The following is a 13,722-nucleotide window of genomic DNA, read 5'->3' as shown; positions in this document are numbered from 1 at the left end:
CGGGGCGCGTCCCGGACTCGGAGTCCCGGCAGCTGGGCTCCGCGCCGCCTCAGCCCCTCCTCAGCGCCGCCTCAGCCCCGCCTCAGCCCCGCCTCAGCCCCGCCGGCGACATGAGCAGCAATGACTCCTCGCTCATGGTGCGTACCTTGCCCCCGCCGCGACCCCCGACCCCGCCGTGACCCCGACCCCGCCGCGACCCCCGACCCCGCCGCGACTCCCAGCCCCGCCGTGACCCCGACCCCGTCGCGACCCCCAACCCCGCCATGACCCCGATCCCGCCGTGAACCTCGACCCCGCCGCGACCCCCAACCCCGCCGTGACCCCGACCCCGCCGTGACCCCGACCCCGCCGCGACCCCCAACCCCGCCGTGACCCCGACCCCGCCGCGACTCCCAGCCCCGCCGTGACCCCGACCCCGCCGCGACCCCCAACCCCGCCGTGACCCCGACCCCTCTCCCGCGATGCGGCTGCAGGCGATCGTCCCACCTTGCAGTCCGGCCGGGGCGACCCCAAGGTGCTCTCCGTGACGCGGAGCCCCAATCCGAGCCCGGAGCCCCTCCAAACCGGCACGCGCGGCCCACCCCCCGGCACCCTCTGGCCGCCACGTCTTGTCACCTTCCCCCTCAGCGGATGCGCACGGCCCTGGGTCCCCAGACTCCACTGTCCCCACACCCCGCCCGCCACCTGCTGGGTTTCCTGGAGCAGACTCGCCTTGTCTGTCCCCGACACCCTGAGCCTCAGAGGGCCGCCCCCGCCCCCAAGGCCGCCCAGAGAAGTGTCGCGAAGCGGCGAACCTGTGAACACGCACACACTCCCTGCCCTGCTGAGCACCGCCGCCGCTCAGGCACAAGGACCCACCTGCAGAGGGGCAGCTGCGCTCAGGGGTCTCCTCTCTCCTTGTCTGTCTGTTCCCCCTTCCCTCTCTCAGTCGCTGTCCTAGCAAATAAAAAAGGCCACCCCCAGGGCCCGGGCGGTAGCGCAGCGGGTTAAGCGCACATGGCCCTAAGTGCAAGGACGGGGTAAGCAAGGATCCAGGTTCGAGCCCCCCGGCTCCCCACCTGCAGGGAGGTCGGTTCACAAGCGGGGAAACAGGTCTGCAGGTGTCTGTCTTTCTCTCCCCCTCTCTATCTTCCCTTCCTCTTTCAATTTCTCTATGTCTTATCCAATAACAACAACAACAACAATAATAACAATGATAACCAACAAGGGCAACAAAAGGGAAAAAATGGCCTCTAGGAGCAGTGGATTTGTAATTCAGGCACCGAGCCCCAGCAATAACCTTGGAGGCAAAAAAAAGGGGGGGGGTCAGGTGGTAGTGCAGCGCACCGAGCCCCAGCAGTAACCTTGGAGGCAAAAAAAGGGGAGGGGGGGGGAGAGTCAGGTGGTAGAGCAGCGGGTTAAGCTGCGTAAGGATCCCGGTTCAAGCCTCCGGCTCCCCACCTGCAGGGGAGTCGCTTCACAGGCGGTGAAGCAGGTCTGCAGGTGTCTGTCTTTCTCTCCCCCTCTCTGTCTTCCCCTCCTCTCTCCATTTCTCTCTGTCCTGTCCAACAACGACGACATCAGTAACAAAATAATAACTACAACAATAAAACAACAAGGGCAACAAAAGGGAATAAATAAATAAATATTTTTTTAAATTAAGAAATAAAAAAGGCTACCCCCACCGCTCACTCCCTAGCACCTCAGAATGGTGTCTGAGACTGTCCATGAATGTCCACTTACAATCTAAGCAGCCACCAGCCTTAGGGGAAGTGAGCCCCTACCATTCACTCCTGCCTGACCTTTGTCAAGTCAGACTTCCCAAGGACCGGACCTAGACTGGGCTAGATGTGGGAGTTAAGAATATTAGGACATGGATACAGCTCTCAACCAATCACTGCACAGGAACTTAACTTGAAACTCTCTACTACTGGGGTATTTTTCTCCCCTTATACATTTTTGAAACAAAGCCTGGGCTGAATTTCCCATCATGCCAGTAATGCCAAACAAACATCTCCTAACTCCTTCTTGGGGAACCTGCAGGGGATGGAACCTGATCCTCCTGGGGTTGCGAAAGACGGGGGAGGGGAGGATGGCCTGTTGTCTCTTTCCTTTGCAGAACTGAGGAGGAGTGGGGTTGGGGTGGGAGCAGGGCAGACAGAGGCAGAGAGGCCTCAGGGGCTCCTGTGACTGCATCTTCCTCCCGGCAGGCTGGGATCATTTACTACAGTCAGGAAAAGTACTTCCGCCATGTGCAGCAGGCCGCAGCCCAGGGCCTGGAGAAATTCAGCAATGACCCTGTGTTGCAGTTTTTTAAAGCCTATGGAGTACTCAGGGAAGGTAAGGTGATACCTATTGGCTCCTCACCCCAGGCTTCAATCCAGCACCACACTGGGGCTTCACCTCAATGTTTCCCCCTGGATCCATGGATACAATTTCACACTCAGTGGCTACACTCCCAGGGGCTGAGCCTTGTGGATCTTGGGGCCCTCAGAGAGCTCACTCCCCTAGGCTGTACCCTCTTCGCAGCTGGACAAGGAATGGGTGGAGCCAGCTGAAGAGATCCCAGTCTGAAGCTGAGAGCCCCTGGTACAGGAGCAGGAGGAGGTGTGGCAGGTGGGCCAGGCAGGTGTGGCACAGGAACAGGAAGAGACACACCAGCCCTCAGCGTGACTCACTGGCATTCACAAGGCAGTCCTGGCTGGGGGCCAGTGGCAGTGGACTTGGAGGGAGATGTGAAACCAGTGTTTCTTGAGCAGCAAGCTGGGGGAAGGGGGGTGCCTTGAGGTCCTCCCTGAGAGCTGACCCGCAGCCAGAAATCCAGGCCTGCAGAATATCTGTGGGGACTGCTGGGGACATCTCTGAGCTGCAGCCCCTCCAGCCCCTGCAGGCTGGGACATGAGGCCACTGAGTGTACCAGGGAGCCTCAGTCTTCAGGAACTCTGAGCAGTGGGGACTGTGGGGACCCTTTTGTCCTCTGAGATTTTATGTTTTTGGCTTTTTGCCTCCAGGGTTATCCCTGGAGCTCAGTGTCTACACTACAAATTCACTGCTCTTGGAGGCCATTTTTTTTTCACTGTTGCTGCTGTTGCTGTTATTGTTGCTGTCATTGTTATTGTTACTGTTACTGTTGTTGGGTAAGACAGAAATCAAGAGAGGAGGGGAAGACAGAGATGGGGAGAGAAAGATAGATACCTGCAGACCTACTTCACCACCTGTGAAGCGACTCCTCTGCAGGTGGGGAGCCAGGATCCTTATGCCAGTCCTTGTGCTTCATACTATGTGTGCTTAACCTAGTGTGCTACTGCCTGCCCCCCATCCTCTAAGTTTTTAAAAAATATATATTTATTGGGGCAGGGGTAGATAGTATAATGGTTATGCAAAGAAACTCTCATGCCTGAGGCTCCAAAGTCCCAGGTTCAGTCCCCTGCAACACCATAAGCCAAAGCTGAGCAGTGCTCTGGTAAAATATATATATATATTGGTTAGAGACAGAAAATGAGATGGAAGTGGGAAACAGAGGAGAAAGATAGACCCCTGCATCCCTACTTCTCACTTAGGAAGCTTCACCGCCACAGGTGTGGACTGGGGGCTTGAACCTGGGTCCTTGTGCATGGTGGTAAGTGCACACTCAGTTGGGTCCACCATCTCCCAGCCCCTATCCTCTTGAGTTTTACTGAAGCTATGTGGTATCTATCCTTCATTATGACAAGGATTCCACGAGTCTGCCTAGGGACCCCTGTCCTTCAGACCTAAAGCCAAAGAACATAAACTGTCGGTCTCTCTCTGCAGAGCACATTCAGGACGCCATCATCACCCTCGAGAGCATCCGGAATCACCCCGACGTGGCCTTGTGCTCCACCATGGCCCTCATTTATGCTCACAAGCACTGTGAAGTCGTTGGTAAGTCCAGCTGTGCTCTGCGGGGCCTGGTCCACTCAGGGAGCCAGAAGCCCATTCTGGAGAGAGAGCCCTGCAGGGACTGTGAGAAATGGTGTGTGCCTGCAGATGCTATTGGCCAGTGAGGAACAGCTGTGGCTCCCCTCCACCAGAGTCCTTAGAGAAGATGCCAAGCTGGGTTCTACTGAGTGAGAGCCATGGGCCGAGAGCAGTGGGGATGGACCCAGAGCTCATGACTTGGAGAGACACCCTTCTTTCCGTTGACAAGCTCTTATTGGAAAACTCAAGCCAGTATTGATTATTTACTCCACACCTCCCACTCTCTAGAATCAGGGACGTATGTACTTACATATGTACTTTTTTAACCAGAGTGCTGCTCAGCTCAGTGATTTGGTGTTGCTGGAGCTTGAACCTGGAAACTCTTGCATGTCAGTCCGCTACACAGCCACTGTGCTAGCTCCTCCACCTAGGAGGATATTCTAAGATATCCTCCAAACTGGTGCTTCCCAACCCAGACTGGATTTGGACCACAGGCTGAGGGCTCAGGACTGTCTGTCTGTGGAGCACAGTTCTGGAACAGAGAAGACACCTCTTCAGACAGCAGACTGTGTCCTGGCCCCGTGCTATTACTTCCCAGGCCCCAGTCAGGTCTGGCTGCATGTCTGAAGGAGGCCTACACTGCTCACGGCTGGCTTTGGGGGCCTCCGTATCCCCCATAGGACCAGACCGACGTTCTCGTTCTCACCTCCCTCTTGCTCCTCTCTGGGATCCACAGACCGAGAAGCTGTTCAGGAGCTGGAGAGCAGACTGAAGGAAATCCGCAAGAAAGCCAGCGGGACGGCGCTGTACTATGTCAGCCTGTTTCTCTGGCTCATGGGATGCCACGACAAAGCCAAGGAGTACATCGACCGCATGCTCAAGGTCTCCAACAACTCCAGAGAGGTAGGTACCTCCAAATGCAGGCATCCTGGGGAGAATGCTTGTGAAAAGAAGCATGAAGACACTCCACAGGAAGGCAGCCATCCTCCCCCAGAGGGCCCTAGGCAGGTGGAGGGCCGACCCAGTCCTGACCAGTACCCAGAGGCAAGCCAACAGGCAAGAGTCGGCTGTGTGGGATCACAGATGCCACTGACCCCACCCTACATACTCAGGGGCCTCCAGCTCTGAGCTCAGAGGTGTGTTGTTGTCGATCTGACAAAGGATCTATTTTGAAGTCCAAGTTAAGGAGAGTATTCCGGCAAAGGGACTTGTGTGGTACGTCTGGCAGTTAGGGTTTGGGGTGTGGAACGATGAGTATGACCAGGAACAATGACATCTTCTTCTTCTTCTTCTTCTTCTTCTTCTTCTTCTTCTTCTTCTTCTTTTTCCCCTCCTCCTCTTCTTCCTTGTCCTATTTTATTTGACATAACATAAATTGAGATGGGAGGGGGGTAGAGGAGAGAGAGAGACTTGCAGACCTGCTTCACCGCTCATGAATTGTCCCCATTGCAGGTGGAGAGGAGGGTCTTGAACCCGGATCCTTGCACATGGTGATTTGTGTGCTTAACTGCCCAAGTCCCTGACCAGGGACTTCTTTGACCTTGTTTCTTTCTCCAGGGCTATGTGCTCAGAGGCTGGGTAGACCTGACCTCAGGAGAGCCCCATGCTGTGAAGAAATCCATTAAGTACCTGGACCAAGGAATACAGGACAGCAAAGATGTGCTGGGGCTGATGGGGAAGGTAGGTATTAGGGAGCAAATGAGTGGACATGCCCCTGACTTGGCTGTGGGAGTCAGGGACCTACCAGGTGACCTCAGAGCACCAGCAAGACTCTCACCTGGTGGATGAAGAGTGGAGACCACAGGAGGGTCTGAGTCACATAGCAGCCTGGGCTCTGTTCCTCGCCTCAAACTCTTTCTTGCTCTAAGTTTCAGTCTTATTCTAGGTGGAGTCTTGTAGGCTCTCACCCTCCAGGTCTGACCTACTATAGCTCTTGGGTTTTCTTTCTTTCTCTTTTAATCTTCCTCATAGTTCTTTTGTCCATAAAGCACCTGCTAACTTCGTTGACTACAAGATTATATGCAACATGTGCAAAATGTGTTACATGCTTTGAATTTTTGATCGCTACTATTGCTATTTATTTATTGCCTCCAGGGTCATCGCTGGGGCTTTGTGCCTGCAGTATGAATCCACTGCTCCTGTGACCATTTTTTCATTTTTTTTTAAAATAAGGCAGAGGGAAATTGAGAGTGGAAGGAAAGTTAAGAGGGAGAGAGAAAGGTAGACACCTGCAGACCTGCTTCACCATTTGTGAAGCAACCCCCTTGCAGGTGGAGAGCCTGGGGCTTGAACCAGGATCCTTGCATTTCAGACTACGTGTGTTTAACCGGTACGCCACCACCTGGTCCCTCTATCATTGCTTATTTATCATTATTTTAACCAGAGCATTGTTCATCTCTGGCACCTGGTAATGCCAGAACATAAACCTGGGACCTCAGAGCTTCAAGCAATGCGTATTTGCATAACCACTATGCTATCTCCCAGTCCCTTCTGACCTGTGTTTGAATTCCCTTTTCCTTCTGTAGCCATCATTGAATGAATCTTTGAGAGTAAAACGGTCCTTCCCTCCCCCCTTATAAGATGAATATGCACTCCTTTAAAGCAAAAACTTGACTGGCGTAAGGATCCCAGTTCGAGCCCCTAGCTCCCCACCTGCAGGGGAATTGCTTCACAGGCGGTGAAGCAGGTCTGCGGATGTCTTATCTTTCTCTCCCCCTCTCTGTCTTCCCCTCCTCTCTCCATTTCTCTCTGTCCAACAGCGACGACTTCAATAACAACAATGGTAATAACAACAATAACAACAACAAAAAAAAGGGCAACAAAAGGGAATAAATAAATATTAAAAAACAACAAAACTTTAAACATATTAAAAAGTGATTTTTTTTTGTAGTCTGGGAGATGGTGCAGTGGATAAAGCACTGGACTCTCATCATGAGAGCTTGAGTTACTGGCAGCACATGTACCAGAGTGATGTCTGGTTCTTTCTCTCTCTCCTACTAACTTTCTCATTACTAAATAAATAAAATATTTTTTTAAAAAAAAAGTGATTTCAACACCAGCTTTAACCAAACAGCTGTCAACAAGGTCAGTGCTGTGTGCCTCAGGCTCTTGCAGTGTAGGCCACAGGGCTGCCTCAGTTGGTTTTCCGGGGAGCTGAAGCCTTGGGGTTGAGTGTGGGAGGTTCCCCAGGGGACTCACACCTGTGGGGAAAGTGACAGCTGGGCAGAGTGAGAGAGCTGGTGTGCCACAAAGCCCAGCCACAACTGAGGAGATCTCACTGCACACTGGCTTCCTTCAGCCATGGGCTCTGCTGAGAGCTCTCAGCTGCAGATTTTTGAAGAACCACACACAGCACCCTCTGCAGGTGGAGAGGAGAAATACACCTGTGGCATATTTGTGATCACAGGGCTTCTTCTCATCTGGTTTCTTCAGGCAATATTTTGACCTTTTGAATATCTACATGCCAGCCCCCACTGTCTGGGCATGATGGGACATGGTTTCCAGCTCCTGTGGTTAGGGGACTGAAAGCCTGTCAACGGAGCACTTGGAACAAGTGCTACAGTGAAGGCGAGTCTTAGGAAACTGTCTCCTCTCCTTGCAAAGAGCAGGCTCCGAACTGGAGTGCATCCTGCCAGAGTATGAACTCAGGGCTTTTAGAAGCCCTGCCCTCTGTCCCTCAGTGTCCCCTGCTCTCCTGGGAAAAGCGCTGGCTGTTACAGGCCGGCAGGACCCCTGACTCCGGCCCTAGAGAACTTGGCAATGGAAAAGCAGTCTGGTCAACCCTGTTTGACTCTAACTTGCCAGACAGGGCCCAAGTGTGCAGTCTTCAGTGATGAGCATTAGGAAAATGAACGGGGAATGAAGGGCCATTTGTAGACTTGGGAAGAGCCCAGCACCCCCCCCCCCGAGATTGGGGACCCCTCCCAAGGCCGAGCTCTTTCCCAGGTCTGCTGAGTTTCCCAAACTTAGGGCTCAGCTGCATCTCTGGAGCCTCTGCCTTGCCCTGCAGGGACCCAAGGCTACTGTGAGCCTCATGTGTCAGTCTTGAGTGACGGCTCCTTCCACTGGGTTTGCTGGGATACCTTTCCTTAGTTGTGGGGGCCCGTGGTACCCATGTGTCAGGGACGGTCACCACTCAGCTCCCTTTCTTGGCTCTGATGAGGGCTTTTCTTCCTGATCTCATAGGCAACATACTTCCTGGTGCATCAGAACTACACGGGGGGCCTGGAGCTGGTGAACCAGGTCACAGTGGTCTCAGGCAGCTTCCTGCCCGCCTTGGTCCTGAAGATGAGGCTGTTCTTGGCTCAGCAGGACTGGGAGCAGGCAGTGGAAACAGCACACAGGTGAGGTCAGGGTGGAGCCACCTCGCTACACCCACAGGCTGCTTCCTCCTGTGGAAGCCTCAGGGTCAAATGTGATCCTGTCCTACAAGGAGGGACGGTGGGAGACACTGTGTAACTGAAGGACAGGACAGGAAACGAAAGACTGTCAGCAGGGCAGTTATGAATAGTGATAGGATCACTGAGTGGGAGAAGAGGGAGGACTGAAGCCAACTGGATACCTGCAGAGCAGGAAGCCTTGCAGCAGTGACCTGCAATAAAAGAAAGAAAAAGGGAGAGAAAAGAAAGGGAAAAAGGCATATTAGGAGATAGAAGTGTATTGTTGGGAGTTGTGTGGTGGCGCAGCGGGTTAAGTGCACGTGGCGTAAAGCACAAGGATCCTGGTTCGAGCCCCCAGCGCCCCACCTGCAGGGGAGTCGCTTCACAGGTGGTGAAGCAGGTCTACAGGTGTCTGTCTTTCTCTCCCCCTCTCTGTCTTCCCCTCCTCTCTCCATTTCTCTCTGTCCTATCCAACAACAACATAACAACTACAACAACAATGAGAAACAAGGGCAACAAAAGGGAAAATAAATATAAAAAATAAATAAATGAAAGAAAGGGAGAAAGAAAGAAAAGAGAGAGAGAAAGAAAGACATATTAGGAGATAGAAGTGTATTGCTTAGAAGATCATTAGGAGGAGCCACTGTTAGAGCCCAAGCACTCAGAGTCAGAGGGTGAAAGGCAGTGGCCTTTGAGGAGAAAGGACCAGCAGACAGTAGAGGGGAGAGGAAAGAGGTGCGTATCCTTTACGTGTCACAATCTGTGTCTGGGATACATTTCACTGAGAGCTGCAGGGAAAGCCGTCATTGTCACCTGAGAAGATTGGGAAGTGGCCAAGCAGACACCAAGTGTCAGGGTCTCAAAGCAGCTCACTCAGTTGGGCGTGAACTGCCAAGCTTCAGGGAGAGAGAGGGAGAGAGGCCTCTGCATCTGAATCAGACCCAGGGTCTTCATTTGTAATATGGATTCTGGGGAAGGCCGTCTTGAGGGCAGATTTGTCCAGATAGCTGAAGCTCACCACTACTGAGACTTTACCTACACTGACCACAGGGGTCGTGAAATGGCTAATCCTGATGTTCTCCCCTAAAAGGAGTGAGTAGGCTTTTTTTTTTCTGAATGACATGAGTCATCCTTATGAGTTGTTACTGAAACCCAAGGCAGCACACAGTTGCTGCCCAGTTGTGAGGACAGAGACACACAGGCAGCCTCTTCCTTCCCTGGGGAGTGTGGTGGCTCCTCTGACTCCTGGCCCTGAGTGCAGAGGTGCTGCTGGGAAACGGAAAGGGATAAGTGTGCTCCTCCCACTGGCCAGCAGAGGGCGCTCCCATGGGCCCTAGGCTGCTTTTCTCAGATTACACTTCGCTGGTGACTTTGGCAGGAGCTGGGTCCAGAGCTTGCTCTGGTGTGTGGCCCTGGATCAACAGGAGACCTGGAAGCATCTGCATGGAGGTCACCACCAGTGCACTGCGCCCTCTCCCCCTACCCCTCCTGGCCCCAGTGGTGCTGTACGTTGAGTCCTACAGAGATTCCCTTCCTCTCCCAGCCAGGCCCAGCCAATGGCTTCATAGATTTCTCCCCTGAGTTAACACTGTTCTCTCCTGTGGTGTTTCTATTTCATTAATAGTGTGATTTAGTCTCTCCTCTCGTTTTTTCTCACTCATAGTAAAGTGATTTCTTGCGTTCATTAAACCTACCAAAAAACTGGTTTTAGTTTCCGTGCTGCTCTCTGTTACAGCTTCATTGCCTAATTTATTCATTTCTGTTCAGTGTTAGTTCCTGCCAACTACTTCCTTGGAGTCATGCTGTTATCTTGTAACTCTTGACGTGATTTCTGACTCACATATTCTCAGTGTTTGGATTATAAACATTTAAATCCACGCATGTTCCTGGAAGTATCATTTTTGAAGTATCTTCACTTGGATGAGTAGTACTTCCAGTATTACAGGAGATATCCATTCTGATTGTTACTTTAAAATTTTTTTAAAAGAGAGAGCCAGAACATGACTCTAGCAGAAGCAACGCCAGAGACTGAACTGCTTCCAAATCTAGTACTCTAGCCACTACACAACTTCCCGGGCCTCTCTTTTTAATTAAGGAACATAAATAAAATTTTTATGAGATGAGGGGCCAAGCAATGGTGCACCCAGTTGAGGACACACATTATTACCATGCTCAGGGACCCAGATTCAAATCCCTAGTTCCCACTTGCAGTGGGGGAAACTTTGTAAGTGGTGAAGCAGTGCTGAAATTCTCTTTCTCTTTCTCTCTCTCTCCCTCTCCCCTCTCAATTTTTCTGTCTCTATCAAAAATAAAAGTGAAAAAAAAATCCACCAAGAATGGTGGATTCATCATATGGCCTGCAACCCCCAGCAATAACCATGGTGACAAGAAATAAAGTAGTGTGAAATAATTTATGAGGAGACTGGACCACTTCTCAGCTCACTGATTTTTCTTTTGTCCAAATGTGTTTTTTTTTTTATTGTTTTGGCTTGCTTTTTTGATTGTTTTTATTTTTTAATATTTTAAAGTGAGAGACCAAAGCACTATTCAGCTTTGTCATATGGTGTTTTTGGATACTGAACCTAAGACCTTAAGGCTTCAGGCATGAAAGCATTTTTGCATAATCATGATGCCATCTTCTTAGCTCCCAGTCCATAGTTTGTTTTTAAAGTTTTTAATTTTTTAATTTTTATTTTTTCCAAATACGCATAGTCCCTAGTGCTTTTGTAATCGTCATTGGTGGTTAGGACTCTGAATGTTGACTGTGCCTGATCTGTGTTGGGATTCTTGTATGTTAGAGTAACCCTCTGTTATGCATGAAGTTACTGCTGTCCCAGGAAAAATACTAAAGAATTCCCAATAAAGAAACAGAATGTGAAAATTCCACAGTATGATGAGAAGTTGTATCTTTCCAATGACTTGTGATGGAAATTGAGGTTCCCTTTCTGCCTTACAGCCTCAGACTGTGAAGACTCTCAGTCCCCAGGAGCCTCCCGCATCCATGTCCCCCTATACTTTCTTTCTCTCTCTCTCTCTCTCTCTCTCTCTCTCTCTCCATGGCCATGTCTCTGTCCAGTGACACTCCAAAGTAAGCGACGACATAAAAGGTTATTCTCTCACTAAAAACTTGGGGATGGGCCAAGGTGGGGTGGCATCTTAACTCTTTTTGATTCCAAACCTTTTTATCTTGCTGCTCTGCATTCCTAGATATAGCCCACATGCTCCCCATTCCCGGCAGCAGGAAGGAAGGAAGGAAGAGAAGCAGTCAAGGCATGCCGGAAGGACACTGGGCACTTTCACTCACATCCTGTGGCCAGACCCTAATCCCAGGGCTAAGCTGCGGAGGGAGGCTGGCAAGCAGAGTCTTTATTCAGTCAGCCGGGTGTCCTGCCAGTTTGGGAGCTCTATTATTAAAAGGAGAAAGGGAGAATGGGTACCAGAGGGCAGTCAAAGGCTGCCACCGTGCCACCCTAATCTTGTCTGTAAGTACTGCCCATTCATGTGGCTCTTCTTATTTCAGAATCCTAGAGAAAGATGAGAACAACATTGACGCCCGCCAAATCCTAGCTCTGCATGTGCTTGCCAGAGAAGGCAACATGACCACAGTAAGTTCTTTGAGGCTCCAAAGTTGAGCCTTTTAAATAAACACAGCTAAGATGCAGCCCCTCATGGCCCCTCCCCCAGGAACCTGGAGGGTACTTCCTGGATCTCTACTCCCTCCTTTCCCCACCTGCCCCACAGCCCCTGCCAAAGAGGTCTGCTCTGGCTTCGCCTTGGGCAGCAGGGTCCTAACATCAGGCTGTGTGGAAGACTGGATCCTGCAGGGGAAGCTGTGTGAGACTGGCAGGTCTCCCCACTCAGAGAAGATCCAGGGTCCTCATTTATCAAATGAATCAGCCCCACCCATCTTATGAGAATGGAGGGTCGTTTCAAAAGACAAATGAATAAATGAGTTATTCACTCAGAAGGACTGAGAACAATGCACTGCAGTAATTAGACCGGTGTTAGCTGATAGAAGTCATGGTTGTACTTCGGATTGTAGATGCCCCTTTTTTTTTTTTCAGTGATTAGAATTACTCAGGTGGGTGGGGATAGACAGCATAATGAGGAGGCAAAGAGACCCTCATGCCTGAGGCCAAAGTCCCAGATTCAACCTCACAAGCCGTAAGCCAGAACTGAGTAGTGCTCTGGTAAATAGTAATAATAATAATAATAAATTACTCAGGTATTGAATAGTCAATACCTGACTCAAACTTGATCCTAAATCTTAAAAGTTGTTCAAGGAAATCCCCCACAATACCCCTTACATGTCATCAGAAATATCTAGAATTCTTCATGGAAACATCAGCATCCAGGCAAATTCTTGTTTCCAAAGAATTTGTGGCTTTTGCCAAAACTTTGGCTTTCCAATTAATATCCTGTTTTGGTGGAGAGTCTGGCATGTCATGAGCCACTAGGGTTCGTGGCAGAAAAAGGAAGCTTCCGGATCCTTCCACACAGCTGTGAGATTGAGGTTTGTGGGGTGAGAGGAGATGGAAGGGACACTTCATATTTGGGAGAAACCCTCAAAAAGGATTCCAGTTCCATGTTGGCTGCAAGATGAATAAGAGAATAGGCCTGCCCTCAGCTCCCTGTGAGCCTTGTGCCTTGGGCAGCCCTCCCTGGAGTCCTGCCTGAGGGCCAATCCCTAGGACAAAGTTAGCATTCAGTGCCCTTCTCCCACTCACATGTCAGACCCTGATATCTCTCCTCTCCCCCCCAAACCCCCAAAGCTTCTCTGTTCTCATTTGCTGGCACTTACTGAGTCCCGAGTCCCGTGACCCACCCCATCCTGGCTTTCTCTTCTGACCCCCCTTTTGGTGGCAGAGGAGGCCATCGGAATGATCTCAGCACTGTAGCCCACCAGTCACCTAGCTGGCTGAGAAAGCTTGGGCAAGTTCACCTTCCTGACCATTTGTGGACTGGCCAGGAAAACTCACGTATTTACATTCATACAGAGTCATTGAAAGAATGTTCTGGAAGGACAGAGACACTGCAGAATGGGTGGCCCATGTCAACATGGAGTAGAAGTTCAGGGTCAGGGACCTGACTAGGCCATCAGCCCATAGGCCAGCCTAGGCCTGGTAGGCTCGGGATATGGTCACAGTGTCCCGAGCTGGCTCCTTGCTGCTGTCAGGACAGTTCCTAGTGACCCAGGAGGTGGCACAGTGGATTAAGTGTTGGACTCTCAAACATGAGGTCCTGAGTTTCAGCCTTGGCAGTACATATGCCAGGGTGATGCTCTAGTTTCTCTTTTTAAAAATATATAATTTATTTATTAATGAGAGGGCTAGTAGAGAGAGAGACAGAGAGAGAGAGAGAGAGAACAAGACATCACTTTTGGTACAAGTGTTGCTGGGGATTGAACTCAGGACCTCATGCTTGA

At 51.0% G+C, this 13,722-nt stretch overlaps 1 protein-coding gene across 4 annotated transcripts in view; it reads left to right on the top strand.

The window, feature by feature from the left end:
* The first annotated feature begins 76 nt into the window (after positions 1-76).
* TTC21A (tetratricopeptide repeat domain 21A) overlaps positions 77-13,722 on the top strand; it is a 38,522-nt gene continuing 24,876 nt past the window's right edge. For 2 of the 4 annotated variants that reach the window (XM_060180399.1, XM_060180398.1), the window contains exons 1-7: positions 77-137; positions 2,190-2,319; positions 3,772-3,882; positions 4,655-4,821; positions 5,476-5,598; positions 8,104-8,261; positions 11,818-11,902. In XM_060180399.1, coding sequence (XP_060036382.1) covers positions 111-137; positions 2,190-2,319; positions 3,772-3,882; positions 4,655-4,821; positions 5,476-5,598; positions 8,104-8,261; positions 11,818-11,902 — 801 coding nt within the window. In that variant the 5' untranslated portion in view covers positions 77-110. Of the gene's footprint in view, positions 138-2,189; positions 2,320-2,508; positions 2,596-3,307; positions 3,599-3,771; positions 3,883-4,654; positions 4,822-5,475; positions 5,599-8,103; positions 8,262-11,817; positions 11,903-13,722 lie in introns of those variants that run through there. The other 2 variants (XM_060180400.1, XM_060180401.1) reach the window with 2 other exon arrangements.

Source organism: Erinaceus europaeus, chromosome 21, assembly GCF_950295315.1.
Source record: "Erinaceus europaeus chromosome 21, mEriEur2.1, whole genome shotgun sequence".
Lineage (NCBI taxonomy): Eukaryota > Metazoa > Chordata > Mammalia > Eulipotyphla > Erinaceidae > Erinaceus > Erinaceus europaeus.
This window is presented reverse-complemented; position numbering and strand designations above follow the sequence as displayed.